The sequence below is a fragment of the Sciurus vulgaris genome (genome assembly GCF_902686455.1).
Source record: "Sciurus vulgaris genome assembly, chromosome: 3".
NCBI classification, from domain to species: Eukaryota; Metazoa; Chordata; class Mammalia; order Rodentia; family Sciuridae; genus Sciurus; species Sciurus vulgaris.
Genome location: NC_136463.1, coordinates 134,838,129 through 134,852,500, shown reverse-complemented (window position 1 = coordinate 134,852,500; position 14,372 = coordinate 134,838,129). Strand labels below are relative to the sequence as shown.

The 14,372-nt window shown below is 42.7% G+C and overlaps 1 protein-coding gene across 1 annotated transcript; it reads left to right on the top strand.

Annotated features, from left to right (window-relative positions):
* The first annotated feature begins 9,598 nt into the window (after positions 1-9,598).
* On the top strand, positions 9,599-13,188 carry NEUROD1 (neuronal differentiation 1). Its single transcript, XM_079135081.1, has 2 exons — positions 9,599-9,743; positions 11,303-13,188. The coding sequence occupies exon 2, from the start codon at positions 11,314-11,316 to the stop codon at positions 12,382-12,384; it is 1,071 nt and encodes a 356-aa protein (XP_078991207.1). The 5' UTR covers positions 9,599-9,743; positions 11,303-11,313; the 3' UTR covers positions 12,385-13,188.
* The last annotated feature ends 1,184 nt before the right edge of the window (positions 13,189-14,372 follow it).

Below are 14,372 nucleotides of genomic sequence, written 5' to 3'. Positions count from 1 at the left end.
AGACATGTATTGTTGTTTATTGGAAATTTCCAATGTTTCACATGTTTAGAAGCTAAGAAGATAAACAATAAATTAATTATACTAATAAGAGATGTCATTCAGAGCCTTTCTCTTTCCCCCTCTCTCCATTCCAGGTAAAAAGACATTCCTTTATAAATTTTCAAGCAATGAATATGCCTATGAGCCAGTACTGGGTTGCAATTAAATAAGATTTATTTTTTTCTAAAAGAAAACAAAAATCTTCAATTCTTTATTAAAGTTCATGCTAATTGAAAATTTTTTATTTTGAATCAGATATGACTAGAGTCAAAACAATTCGAACTCTACCAGAAGAACAAGTGTGAGTAAATTTTCTTTTCTTTTCTGGTTCTGGTGATTGAAGCCAGGAGCACCCTACAACTGAGCTACATACTAACCCTTTTTAAAATCTATTTTGAGACAAGGTTTCGCCAAGTTTCCCAGACTGGCCTAGAATTTGTGATCCTCCACCTCCCAAATAACCAGGTTTAAAAATTCTTGAATAATAAACTTTCTAGCAGAAAGGTTATGATGTAGAATGATTTACTGTGTTGTATAGTCCATTATGATAAATTCTCAACAAATAAATTAATGTACTACAAAACTTGGACAGATGTAATTGACTCACTTTTCCATGATCATTTCCCCATTTTTATTTTCAGAAAGATTGAGCAACTGATTTTATAGTTGGGTGTTATTTTTCGATTAATTGACCACAAAACATCAAGATTAAAACTATTTCTTAGATACAAAGAAATTTTTACAAAACAATTTGTAAGTAAATCTTGGTCAGATCTTTTCCCTGGTCTGACATAAAACCTCAAAGGCAGAAGCTTTGGAGTCCACCAGGACTGGACTTGAATACACCTCTGTACAGACTAGCTAGGTGGCATAGGGCATGTTACTTCACTGGTGTAAACCTAATTTTCTTCAACTTTCAAATGAAAATTATCATAGCTGTTAATTCAGAGTTCCTGGAATGTCTTAAATGTGTATAAATGTGTGTTGTGGCTGTTCTTATTTCCTATTTTGCAAAGCATTTATGTTGTGGGTAATTATTGGAAATCTAAATTAAATCTGTATGTGATTTCTGAGGAAACTAATAACATTCACCCAAGATTATAAATTATCATAGCTTTTTGGAAGGCCATTTGGATAATTTGTACAAAATTAAGCTATGCTTTCAGGGTCATCTTTCTAAATATGTCAGAGCTACATTCTCAAACTTTGTCCATCTCCTCTAGTTACAACTAGCCCAGTAAAAGTACCATCACCTCTTGCTAGGAAAACTGCAATAGCTTTTCCCAAACCAGTCCTGTAATCAATTTTCTACCCTTGGGTTAAAACAACCTTTATTAAAATATAAATCTTTCCAGAGTCTCAGTCACACCCTGCTCAACAGCTCAAACCTCTTCAGTGGGAAGCAGGCTCTGGTCCCTCTCTTCTCTGGTCACCTCTCTTCTTCCCACTCTCCTTCCTCTTCCTAGTGCTACACTCGAATAGTATCAGGTTCTCAAACTCCCCAGGCTCCTCTGGCTCAAAGCCTTTACAGGGTGTTTTGACTGAGGGAGGCCCACAGCTTGGTCCCCTTTATCTGGGTAACACTCTTCCCCTTTCCTGAAAGCTCCACTGCCAGAGTTTTGTCCAGGTTCCTTTGTTCTCTGCTTTTGTGTACTGGTGAGTTTTTTTCTTTCCTGCATTTGCTTCACATTGGGTGGATATACTCTCACTAGTGAGTGAACCTTATTAAATCTTTCTCTCACTAGATGGAAATCTTCAGGAAAGCAAGGTCTAATTTTCTGTTTGTATTTGTCCCTGTGCTCCTAACAACTAGCAGCACAGTGCCTGGCACATAGGGGCACTCAATACAGATTTGCTGAGTTACTTGTTATCTAGTGAAGCTATTTTTAAAAGGAGGTGACTGAGAAGACAAATTCTAGAAAGAAAAGAAAGGTACCTTAATTGAAATCTACCCTGGATTTCTATGTAGTAACTATATTCCTCCACTGGGGACAAACATGAAAATCTAGGCTATCCTTTCTCATCAGAGATTATTAATCTTGTCCATGTGAAACCCTTAAAAGTAAGATTCAGGAATCAATTCAAAGGAGAGAAAAAAGCATATTCAACTTAGCTGATTTGAATTGTAATCTCCTCTTACAACCTTTGGAAATTTTGTTCCTTAAAAGAGATCTCCACCTCTAAGATAAATAAAGGAACACAAAATGCATAAGCATTCCCTTTCACCCTCAAACCATCTGAAAGATTAGGGAGAGAGAAGGAGGGAAGAGAACTTCCCTAGAGGCTGCCCATCATCACCACAACCACAAACTCAGTCACCCAAGAGCAGGTCTTGAAGGTAACCAGAGGTTGCAACCTGTGTAAAACTATCAAAAAGGAGTATCAGGCCCCAATTTCCATCAAAAATGTATCTCCTTTAGCCTTCATCAATGTCTGAATGTCAATACTAAATGTTTATTCTTTTTTCTTTGTACTTTGTGACTCTGCAAGCACTCCAGAGAGGGGCATCGGATTAAACATGACCCCTTTCCACCCTATCCCAACCTCTTAAAATGCTTGAATTTATGGGTTCCTTGCAACAGGTATAGATGGGCAAGGAACAGAAAGAGCATAAAGGATTTGAGTGCACCTGAGAGGTCTTGGGACAGTGTCAACAATGGTAGGAATACAATAGCATGTAAACAGTTGGGGAGTACAGAAAACACCTGGGTTTAATTCATAATCTTGGCAACACTGGTTGTAATCTGCCTCATCAAATTAAATAGCTTTCAAGGGAAAGGAAAGGGGTCCGGTAGATGATCATACAGAAACCAATGGAGAGAGGAGAAATTGTCTGACACCAGACAATTGTGGGTGCCTGGATCACAGCTTCTCATCCTATGCTAAGATGGCAGGAGTAGTAAATTCCTTCTGTAAAGCCACCTGACATTCATATTTCTTCTCGTCGGCCTTTTATGGTCCTTCTATTTCTTAGAACTTGCTTGAGTATATAGAGACATAATAAACCAATGAGTCTGAGTGATGAGTCTCAGATTATCAGGTCATCTTACAAATAAGCAAAAATATCACAGGAAGAAAATAGACAAAGGTGTTTATCAATAAATTGGGAAGTTATTTTTAAACATCTAGTCTTATTACATATTCTCTGTTATAATATTTTTGTCTGCAGAATGAGTAAGCTTAGGCACATTTATATCATGTGTATATGTATGTGTTTAACTATTTATTTGTTTATTTATTATTAGAACCTAACCTCATAATCAGATTGTTCTGTTTGGGCCCCCAAAGCAACTTGTCACTGAGTAAAAATAATTTCCCATGGCAGGTGCTCCCAGCAGGTGGCTGCTCATGGTACCTGCATCAGAAAGGTAGATTTAGTCAGAGATTTTATTTTAATATGAAATCTGTATTGCAGCCTGAGCCACCACTGGGTGATGTGCCAAAATTCATGTCTGCAGCATGATTTATTATGTGAAAATACCACAGAACTAATCAGTGGAGTTACTAATTAATACAAATCTGCATTTTTTGCATAAGCAATTAGTGCAAGGAGAGAGCAGTGAAAGAGGAAGTTCAACTCCTTTAATCTCAGTGCCTACTCAAGCGGAAAGACCCACCAGGGCCAAAATCCAAGATCTACATTTGGAATTTTCCCACTTTGATTAGTTAAAGACATAAAAGGTCAAATTATCAATATTTAATTCAAGTAGAAATGCATTTGTTAAAAGGAAAGAAAACATTTTATTTAAAGAAGGTGAGACTCTAGGGGTGAATTCTTGAATCAAAGATAATTATATTTTCCATTACAGTGAAGTCTGAATAATATGTGATAAGGATTTTGTTTGCTAATGATGACATTTTGAGAATTACATACATTTTGTGTATGTGTGGGGGGGAGGGGTTTGGGGGATATGGCATATATTTATAAGATATAAATTACTGAAGGTGTTTGCTTTTCTCAGAGAAACATCTCTAATAGACTTTTTCCTGTGTATTCTGGATAAGTCATGTGTACTAATATACAATATTTAAATCTGGCAAGATTTAGATAATTGTGTGGTTCATTGAGGAAATAATGTCATCTAGCTTCTGAAGGTTTATTTCCCCATTAATGTGATAGAAAACATTTATAATATAAAATAACTACAGAGTTGATAGAATGGTGTTGATAGGGATTTATATTATTAATAAAATTTATGCTCCATAAAAAGCAAAATTTAAAAAATCATTTTGGAGATATTTTGCTATTTCTATGGATGCAAAGAAATTTATTTCAGTTTTAAAGGTCTAGTAAATAAGCACAAATGTTGTAATAATGACATTTTTAAAAAATATTCTATTTATGATTTCTTTGTTTCAGGCTCATCAGCTTGAATTATAGTTTAACCCTGGCCCTTAATTCCAGATATCTAGGGTTACAGGAAACTTTTTCTGAAAAGATGGTTAATTAGATGTAGACTCACAGGGTTCTCTGACTAAAAGTTCGGGCACGTTGACCAATGGTTTAGCGAAAGAAAGTGTACAGGAAAAAGCTAAAGACTGCTCAAAGGGGAGTCGTTACTAATTCTTAATAGGGTAAATTTAAGGGCCAGCGAGGGGGAATTGTCCACGGTGCTGATTCTTTGAAGAAGTTATTTGTCCTCCAAGCTGCAAGAGGCTCTAAACGTGGCTTTTCTTTCTGCGTTCTTCTCGTTCCTATAGGAACTTGTCCAGGTTTCCTTTCCCAGCACACGGTGGCAGATATTGTTCAGGGGGCGCCCAGACGCCGTCGGTGTGGCTGACTTTTCATTCCTGAACCTTTGCCCAGCTACGGGGGATTTTTGTTTGCTTAGTTTTTTTTCTGTTAAAGGCAAAGGCTGGCAAACATTGGGTGCTTGGCAATTCCCCTTTGGACCGCAAGCTGTTCCTCATTTCCCGATAAACAGGTGCGGGCCCTCTGTTCATGTTACTCAGTGGTGAATAGGTATGTCCATGAGCACACACTTACTCACTCACACCCACACCCTTATACACGTATCCACAAATATAGTCACTAATACAGAATTCACTCACTTAAATGTTCACATACACACTAACAATCGCATGCACATATTCATATACACCTACGCTCACATTCACACACAATCTCACACCGGATTACACACTCACAGATTCACACACTTTTATACTCAATTACAATCACACGCAAACATATATTTGCATACACAGACTTTCTGACCCACAAGGCCTTGGACAATCTTGCTCCAGACCCACGTATGCCTGCTTCGTCTGCAATTATTTAATGTTGTTCATTCTGCGTGTTGAACAGTTTAAGGAAAACCCCTCGATTCTGTCAGGGAAGCAGAAATGAAGTCCCTTAGAGATCTCTGGACGCCGGGAGGGGAGCCTCCAAGGCCCTGGTGGGAAAGAGAGGACGTAAATAATAAATAAAAGGGCCCAGGCAGACCGAGCTGGGGAAGCCCGGCACTAAATCACTGCCCAAATCACAGCCGCGTCGTGCTCCATCCAATAGCTCTAAGCAATTTGTGGGGTTGGGGGTTGGAATCAATTTTTTTTTCCGTTCTCGCAGGTGCAATATGAATCAATTATCTTAATTAAGATTATGCCGCAAGCCCAGGAGATTTGGGAAGGACGGGTTTTGCGCTCGGGGCTATGGCGAGGCATTTTAATAGCGTCTCTTTTGCTCCTGGCTCTCCCCCGCCGCCTGCCTGTCGAGCCGGGGTAGCTGTAGCTTCTGTTCGGGACTCAGAAGCCCAAAAGCCTCCCCGGAGGAAAGCCCACTCGGCGCCAGCTCTCCGGTCCGAACCAGTATCGTCCTTCTCGGGCTCCCAAGGGCCTTGGAGTTACTGGGCCTAAGAGGGAGCGTCCCTATAGCTCTCAGCTCTCCACTCCTGCGGCCTCGGCGCCCCTGGATCTCCAAATACCCTCAGTGTCCTGCATCACCGGCCTCCTGCCCCTGGAATGCACCGAGGCTGGGACACATCCCATGCTGCCAGAGGCAAGGAGAGGACGCTGGCGCCGCTCAAGATCCGTGGGGCCACCCTGGTCATACTAGGTCCTTTCTTTGAACGCAAGCCTCCATTCGCAAGAGCAAGCATCTGTTTCCCGGGGAAACAGGTCACCGCCTGGGACGTCGGCCCGGCCCCTGCTCTTTATCTTAGCTCTGCGAATGCGTCGTCCCCACCCCACCCCCACCCCTAGCTGCCAACCACACGCTTCCCACCCACTACGTCCGGGCCACACGCCGGCGTCCCCTTTCTTCTCCCATCCCTCCACGCGACTCCCTCCTACCCCTCCGCTCCACCCAGGACACACTCCCCTATACATCCCGGACCACACGCTTCCTCCCGCCCCCCTTCCCGCGGGCACTCCGGCTGCTGCTCTAACGGCCGGGACGCCTGTCCCGCGCCACGCGCTCAGTGCAGGGACCCGGGGGGCGGCAGATTTAGGGCATTGCTCGAGGGCAGTGAGTCATGAAAGCGGCTTTTGTTGCCTGCGCGTGCGGTTCGCGTGCCGCTCAGCAGCCTTCAGCGTCCAGTGGGGCGGGAGCTGGGGAAGTACAGCTAACCAACAGCGTAGAGAGAGGAAGAGAACTTGGGGAATCAGGAGGGTGAAAAGTGTACAACCGTCCAAACAAGTCCAAAAAGAAGGAAATTTAGGAGGTGTGGTGGGGCCACGGAGACCATCTTCCGAGCTGAGCTCTGCGGAACCTTGGTTCAGTCTTCTCCAGGCACCCTAGCCACCTCTTATTCCACTTTTTTGCCCCTCCCCATACAAAAAACACCTTGACTCAGGCTGTTAGGGTCTCTTCCCTTACCGGCCTCGCTGTGGGGCGGCAGTCTCCCAGGCTCCTCGGGTACTTGCTGAGCGCCAGGATCCTGGTGCTTTAGGTAGCTATTCCCTGTGTAGAGGCTGGTGTACAGCCGAGCGCAGCAGACTGGGAAGCCCAATAAAAGTCACAGTGAGGGCTGGGGCTGGGGCTCAGCGGTGGAGTTCTTGCCTCGCAGGCGTGAGGCACTGGGTTCTATCCTCGGCACCACATAAAAATAAAGAAATAAAATAAAGGTATTGTGTCCATCTACAACTAAAAATATTTAAAAAAAAAAAAAAAAAAAAAAGAGTCACCAAACCTCAGCCAGGCCTCCGGAACTTCCCGGAGTGACTCTTCTTCTGTACAATTCCCCAGGCCTGTGTACAACGCTACAACGCGTAGTGGGATTCCAGGTGGATTTTATCAGGGCGAGGGGGAGGAAACTGGTCTAGCATTTCCCGCACTTACATTTGAGTCTTGTAAGCGAAATACCCCAGTTTCCTTCTTGGCCAGAAACATCTGACTCCACTAAGATTTTCCTGTATTCCACAGGATATCTCAAACTGGGGACGTTTTTACTTCTGGAGGTGGGGAGTCTTGGCAGGGAGGTCCGTAGACCATTACTGGGCCTTGGGGTCACCTGGAACCCTTTTCCCCACTCCTCTCCCAACATCTCCTCTGAAACTCCCCAAAAATCGAGACTAGGGAAAGTAGCATCTCTTAGGCACTGCAGTGAACGTCTTCAGATCTCCGGGTTGTGTACCAGCCTTTGAAAGTCGTTACTCCGACGTCCCAGCACTGAAGACACAGATGGTGTCAGAGTAAATACCGATTCCATGCTCCTAGGTGAATTCTTTTATCTTCCTATGCTGACGAATCAACAGAGAAAAGCAAAACTCCATACAATTCTTCTCCAGAACCTCAGAAAGATTCATTCTATGCTCCTGGCCACGGGTCAAAACGTACAACTACTCTCTTCTTTCGGATTTGTGCTGGACACCCCCCCACCACCCGCACACACGCAATCTCTTTAGGACCCTCTTCCCCCATCCTCACCCTTTCCCACATGTACCCCACTTCAGCAGCTCAACCCTGACATTGTTTGCAAACTCGAGGGACATTTAGGGCAATTGCCTTTAATAAGCAATTCAAGTCGGATGCATTCATTGTGAAGGGCTTCAGGTTTGGAAGGGAGTAAGAAGTTAATGGAGGATTAAAAGAGAACCTAGGGGAGAAAGAGTAGACAGGGATCAGTCCAGCTCTTCTTGCTTTTTCTTCCTTTTCTTTCCTTTCATTTGTCTGTCTTCTTTCCTCCTTCTCTTCCCCTTTCCAAAAAAAAAGAAATTCTGGAACATGGATTGGTCAGACACATTAAAGAATTGTTATTTAGGAACAAACATGACTTCTTCCGAATTAATTGAATTTATCAGGAAGTTAGTAATCTCTGCTTGATGGGAAGGTGGAGGCTATATCAAATCAGAGGCTTGGAGGCTACAAAGGCCATTCTAAGGGTTGTTCTAATGAACCTTTTAGAAAGAGGGAAAAGACCTGTTTAATATAGGCACACTGCAACTTCTTTTTGAGAAAACTTGATTGACCCAAGTACCTACTTACAGACCAGGGATTAAAGACCAAGAGCACAGACTGGGCTGTGAGAGAGTATCTATCACTTCACTAGTGGTCGTGTTGGACAATAAAGCTAAGACGTGGGAAGCCTGCTATCCTGGCAACCAAAGTTTCCCCCAGGACTGGCTGGGTGATGACATTCTTTGCAGCAACCCAGTGGCCTCTGAAAAGGTAGAATCCAAGCATCAGAGAAGCCTAGTTCCCACACTTGACTACATGATGGCCAGTGAACTCAACTCCTGCCAGCATGAACTAGCCTGCTTTGAGGACTAAATCCTAGTAGTCAGTAGGGGTGTCCACAGAAGGAATAGCTAGCTGAGGATTAGGGTACACACCGTGGCATGTATGGCGGTTGTGGAGTGAAAGGTATAAAATTTCTAGGCCTGTAGGGATTAGGTTGGGGTGATCCCGCTAGCGAAGTAGGCTGAAGGCTGCGTTTACAGATGAAGCCATTTTTATATGAAGTTTGCATTTGCCTGGAGGGGCCTGATGGACATTAGGATAAGCCAACCTTTAGTGCCAGTGAGCAAAACTTTGGCCAAGGGGCAGAAGCTAAGAAATGAGCCTCTCAGAGAATGCAGGATCATGCTGCCCAGGACACCAGTGCTAGGGTGAGGACTCTTCACTGTGTGCTTCAGTCTTCCTGCTTCTGACTTTTTCACTTATGCCATACTTCCCGCGCGAACGCAGGCTACTTTTTCTAATCTATACCCAGTCATCCTTCGCTTTCCCGCTCCCTTCCCTCAAATCCTTCTGCTGCCTGAAAGGGTTAAACTCTCCTGCGGGTAAAAACAGGTCCGCGGAGTCTCTAACTGGCGACAGATGGGCCACTTTCTTCTGGCCACAAAGGGGCCGGAATGGAGCGCTCTGCGGCATACAAATAGGCAGGTCACGTGGTTCCCGGCTCTTGGCTGGACCGGGAAGACCATATGGCGCATGCCGGGGAGGAAGAAGAAGAGGAGGGGTAAGGGGTAGAGGGTGAGGGGAGCGGTTGTCGGAGAAGGGCGGGAGAAGAGCAAGGCTGAAGGGGAGGTGGGGGCGGGGGCAGGGAGCATGCAGCCTGGACGCGTGCGCAAGTGCCTGGCGCAGGGACCTGCTAGCTGCTCAGCTCGTGGCCCCGCCCGCTCTCAGCATCACTAACTCGCCTATATAACCTGAGCACCAGCGCAGCCGGGACACGAGGAATTCGCCCACGCAGAAGACACGGCGTACGGAGGCCCCCAGGGTTATGAGACCATCACTGCTCAGGTTCTACTAACAACAACAGGTAATTACAACATTTTTTTTTTTTTTTTTTTGCTCGAGAATAAAAGCAGTAATTGAAGACCTGATATACCTACACGTTCTGTATGTGGGCATTTGGGAGTGTGTGCATGTGTATTGAGCCCAGTATCCCTCCCCATAATTGCCCACAAGTACTCACGAATAATGAATCTCTGTGTTTAAGTACCCCCTGCAGGCTTTCTAATTAAAATTTTAAATTTTTTAATAGTATAGGAGCTTCTTGGATTAAAAAAATAAACAGTAACTGATTATTTACTGGCGGTAATTTTTTAAAAAGTCCTAAAAGCAAATAATTATTTCACTTGCTCACTTCTTTTGGTAAGAAAAGAAAAGGAAAGAAAGAAAAAGAAAAGGCACCTGCTCCCAAGATTTATTTTGTGCTTATGTATTTTATGCACATCGGGAGGGTCAAGCTATCTTTTCAGTGGATGAAAGAGACGTGGGCACCTTGAGTATTCACACCCTTGAAAATAAAGCTGGGTCAGAGTTAGTTTAGTTGGGGAGTGGGATGGAGAAAGGGAAAGGAACCACTACTGCTACCTGTTACTGTTCCAGAGGCGGCCAAGACCCCAGCATCCACTGCTAGAACCAAAAATTCAGTTGTTATATTAAAGGCTTTTTATATTCCCTATCAGAAGCGGCAACTTGGTCATTGCCAATCGCTGACCATTATAATTACTCAATCTTTTAAAGGGAGGTTTGAGGCGAACTTTGAAAAGCCCCAATAAAGAGCGGGCGGCCCTTTCAATGGGCTGTTTATTAGAGAGGAGCCTTCAGCACCTGATCCCCGGCGTGTGGGAGAGCGCTCTGCGCCGCGCCCCCAGCCCTCGCCTAGTTGCGAGAGCTTTTGTACAAGGTGGAAATTTAGCGGAGGGTAAGGAATGGGAGGCGAGAACAGAAAGGCGAGAGAGAATGGACGACTCCTGTCTACGTTTGTTGTAAATGTTTCGTTGTTGGTGGAATAATTTTATAGAAACTACTTTTCCTCCCCTGTGCATTTGCTCTTCAATCTCTATTCGATATAATCTTCTTAAAAATCACTGCCAGTGTTAGCAAATTACGTAATCGCCCTACAACTTAAACCACTAAGTACCGAGAAGCCAGAATAGAGATGGTAACAGAATGTGCGATTTTCAAACTCGCCATTTTTGTGGAGTTGAGTGACTTTGGACACATGCAGATAAACATGAAGTTGCAGAAGTACACTCATTTCCACACACATTATCCTGTTGGGAAATCACCATAAACACAGTTGAATAAATCACTAGGAAACATAAATGCGTGAATGATATGCACATATACACATCCTCCACCACCATTACCCACGCCCAGTCCTGTGTTCTACGTACCAGCGGGGCACATACAAGCCATTATGAAACGCAGCATTTAACTTTCCTCAGAGGCATCCATTTTGTAACGGACTGGTACTTCTGATCACTTGTATTTGTACAGGATTAGGGAGTGGGAGCTGAAGGCTTATTTATCTAGCTTTTGAATGTGGCGTTTTTCTTTCTGCTTGCCTCTCTCCCCTGTTGAATATAGGAAACTGAAACATGACCAAATCTTACAGCGAAAGCGGGCTGATGAGCGAACCTCAGCCCCAAGGTCCTCCAAGCTGGACAGATGAATGTCTCAGTTCTCAAGACGAGGAACACGAGGCAGACAAGAAGGAGGACGACCTCGAAGCCATGAACGCCGAGGAGGACTCCCTGAGGAACGGGGGAGAGGAGGAGGAGGAAGATGAGGACCTGGAAGAGGAGGAAGAAGAGGAAGAGGAAGATGATGATCAAAAGCCCAAGAGACGTGGTCCCAAAAAGAAGAAGATGACCAAGGCGCGCCTGGAGCGTTTTAAACTGAGGCGCATGAAGGCCAACGCCCGGGAGCGGAACCGCATGCATGGGCTGAACGCGGCGCTGGACAACCTGCGCAAGGTGGTGCCCTGTTACTCCAAGACGCAAAAGCTCTCCAAAATCGAGACATTGCGCTTGGCCAAAAACTACATTTGGGCTCTGTCGGAGATCCTGCGCTCAGGCAAAAGCCCTGACCTGGTCTCCTTCGTACAGACGCTCTGCAAGGGCCTGTCCCAGCCCACCACCAACCTGGTTGCGGGCTGCCTGCAGCTCAACCCTCGGACTTTTCTGCCCGAACAGAATCAGGATATGCCCCCGCACCTGCCGACGGCCAGCGCTTCCTTCCCAGTGCACCCCTACTCCTACCAGTCTCCGGGGTTGCCCAGTCCGCCCTACGGTACCATGGACAGTTCCCATGTCTTCCACGTAAAGCCGCCACCGCACGCCTACAGCGCCGCGCTGGAGCCCTTCTTTGAAAGCCCGCTGACTGACTGCACCAGCCCTTCCTTTGATGGACCCCTCAGTCCGCCGCTCAGCATCAATGGCAACTTCTCTTTCAAACATGAACCATCCGCCGAGTTTGAAAAAAATTATGCCTTTACCATGCACTATCCTGCAGCGACACTGGCAGGGGCCCAAAGCCACGGATCAATCTTCTCGGGAGCCGCTGCCCCTCGCTGCGAGATCCCCATAGACAATATTATGTCCTTCGATAGCCATTCACATCATGAGCGAGTCATGAGTGCCCAGCTCAATGCCATCTTTCACGATTAGAGACACGTCAGTTTCACCATTCCCGGGAAACGAACCCACTGTGCTTACAGTGACTGTCGTGTTTACAAAAGGCAGCCCTTTTGGTACTACTGCTGCAAAGTGCAAATACTCCAAGCTTCAAGTGATAAATGTATTTATTGTTGTTACTGCCTTTGGAAGAAACAGGGGATCAAAGTTCCTGTTCACCTTATGTATTATTTTCTATAGCTCTTCTATTTTAAAAAAAATAATAATACAGTAAACTTAAAAAAAAAAAAAGTGCACCTAGAATTTGGTGTAGCTGTATTCAGATCATATTAATTATCTGATCGGGATAACAAAATCACAAGCAATAATTAGGATCTATGCAATTTTTAAACTAGTAATGGGCCAATTAAAATATATATAAATATATATTTTTCAACCAGCATTTTACTACTTGTTACCTTTCCCATGCTGAATTATTTTGTTGTGATTTTGTACAGAATTTTTAATGACTTTTTATAATGTGGATTTCCTATTTTAAAACCATGCAGCTTCATCAATTTTTATACATATCAGAAAAGTAGAATTATATCTAATTTATACAAAATAATTTAACTAATTTAAACCAGCAGGAAAGTGCTTAGAAAGTTATTGTGTTGCCTTAGCACTTCTTTCTTCTCTAATTGTAAAAAAAAAAAAAAAAAAAAAAAAAAAAAATTGCACAATTTGAGCAATTCATTTCACTTTAAAGTCTTTCCCTCTCCCTAAAATAAAGCCCAGATCCATAATTTTCAAGAGAATGAAAAAAAAGAGATACATTCCTTATCAAAACATATCAATTCAACAATTACTTGCACAAGCTTGTATATACATATTATAAATAAATGCCAACATACACTTCTTTAAATCAAAAGCTGCTTGACTATCACATACAATTTGCACTGTTTTTTTTTAGTCTTTTACTCCTTTGCATTCCATGATTTTACAGAGCATCTGAAGCTATTGATGTTTCCAGAAAATATAAATGCATGATTTTATACATAGTCACACAAATGGCGATTTGTCATATATTCATGTAATAAATCTGAGCCTAAATCTATTCAGGTTGTTAATGTTGGAATTTATACCTATTGTAGTCAATTAGTACAGTAGCTTAAATAAAATTCAAACCATTTAATTCATAATTAGAACAATAGCTATTGCATGTAAAATGCAGTTCAGAATAAGTGCTGTTTGAGATGTGATGCTGATACCACTGGAATTGATCTGTACTGTAATCTTGTTTGTAATCCTGTATATTATGGTGTAATGCACAATTTAGAAAACACTCATCCAGTTGCAATAAAATAGAATTGAAAATCAGACCAATTGTTATATTTCTTCCTAAAGTAATTTTTAAAGAATAAAATTATTCTTAGGGTAAATATTTGCTTTATTTGCTGAGTTAAAAAATACTAAACATTATTTGTAGAATAAAGTAAAAAGATAAATTACTATGGTATATTTTCTAGTCTTTTATCTTGCTTAGGGAGTCACTAGTTCTTTGTAGGTAATGAAAAAACCTAACTAATGTTTCATGATTTGGATTATAGGGTTGCAGGATGAGTGGGATGGACAATGTGTTTTTGCTTTTTTTGTTGTTTTGTTTTAAGCACCTTCACTTTTAGGTTGTATTGTTCCTATTCTTTTAAATGATTGTTACTTGTTTTCTTCTAATTTTTTAAAGGTGAATTTAGTTAACTATTAACAACCAAGACATAAATGAATGCCCGAGTTTAGTTTGTCTACACACTTGAAACATTTAAAAACTATTTTTTGGTGCTATGTTACCTGTACATTTTCCTGAACTGAACAGGACTCTTGCAATACAGTACTGTCCCAAACAGAAAGTTATACCTTTAGAAAATATCAGGGGGAAATGGTTCAATTAATTCAAAGACTGAAGAAGAAATGGCATTTTATAATTGTTCTATAAACAATTGCAATGATTTCAATAATTTTTCCAGAAAAAAATGCCAATGAAT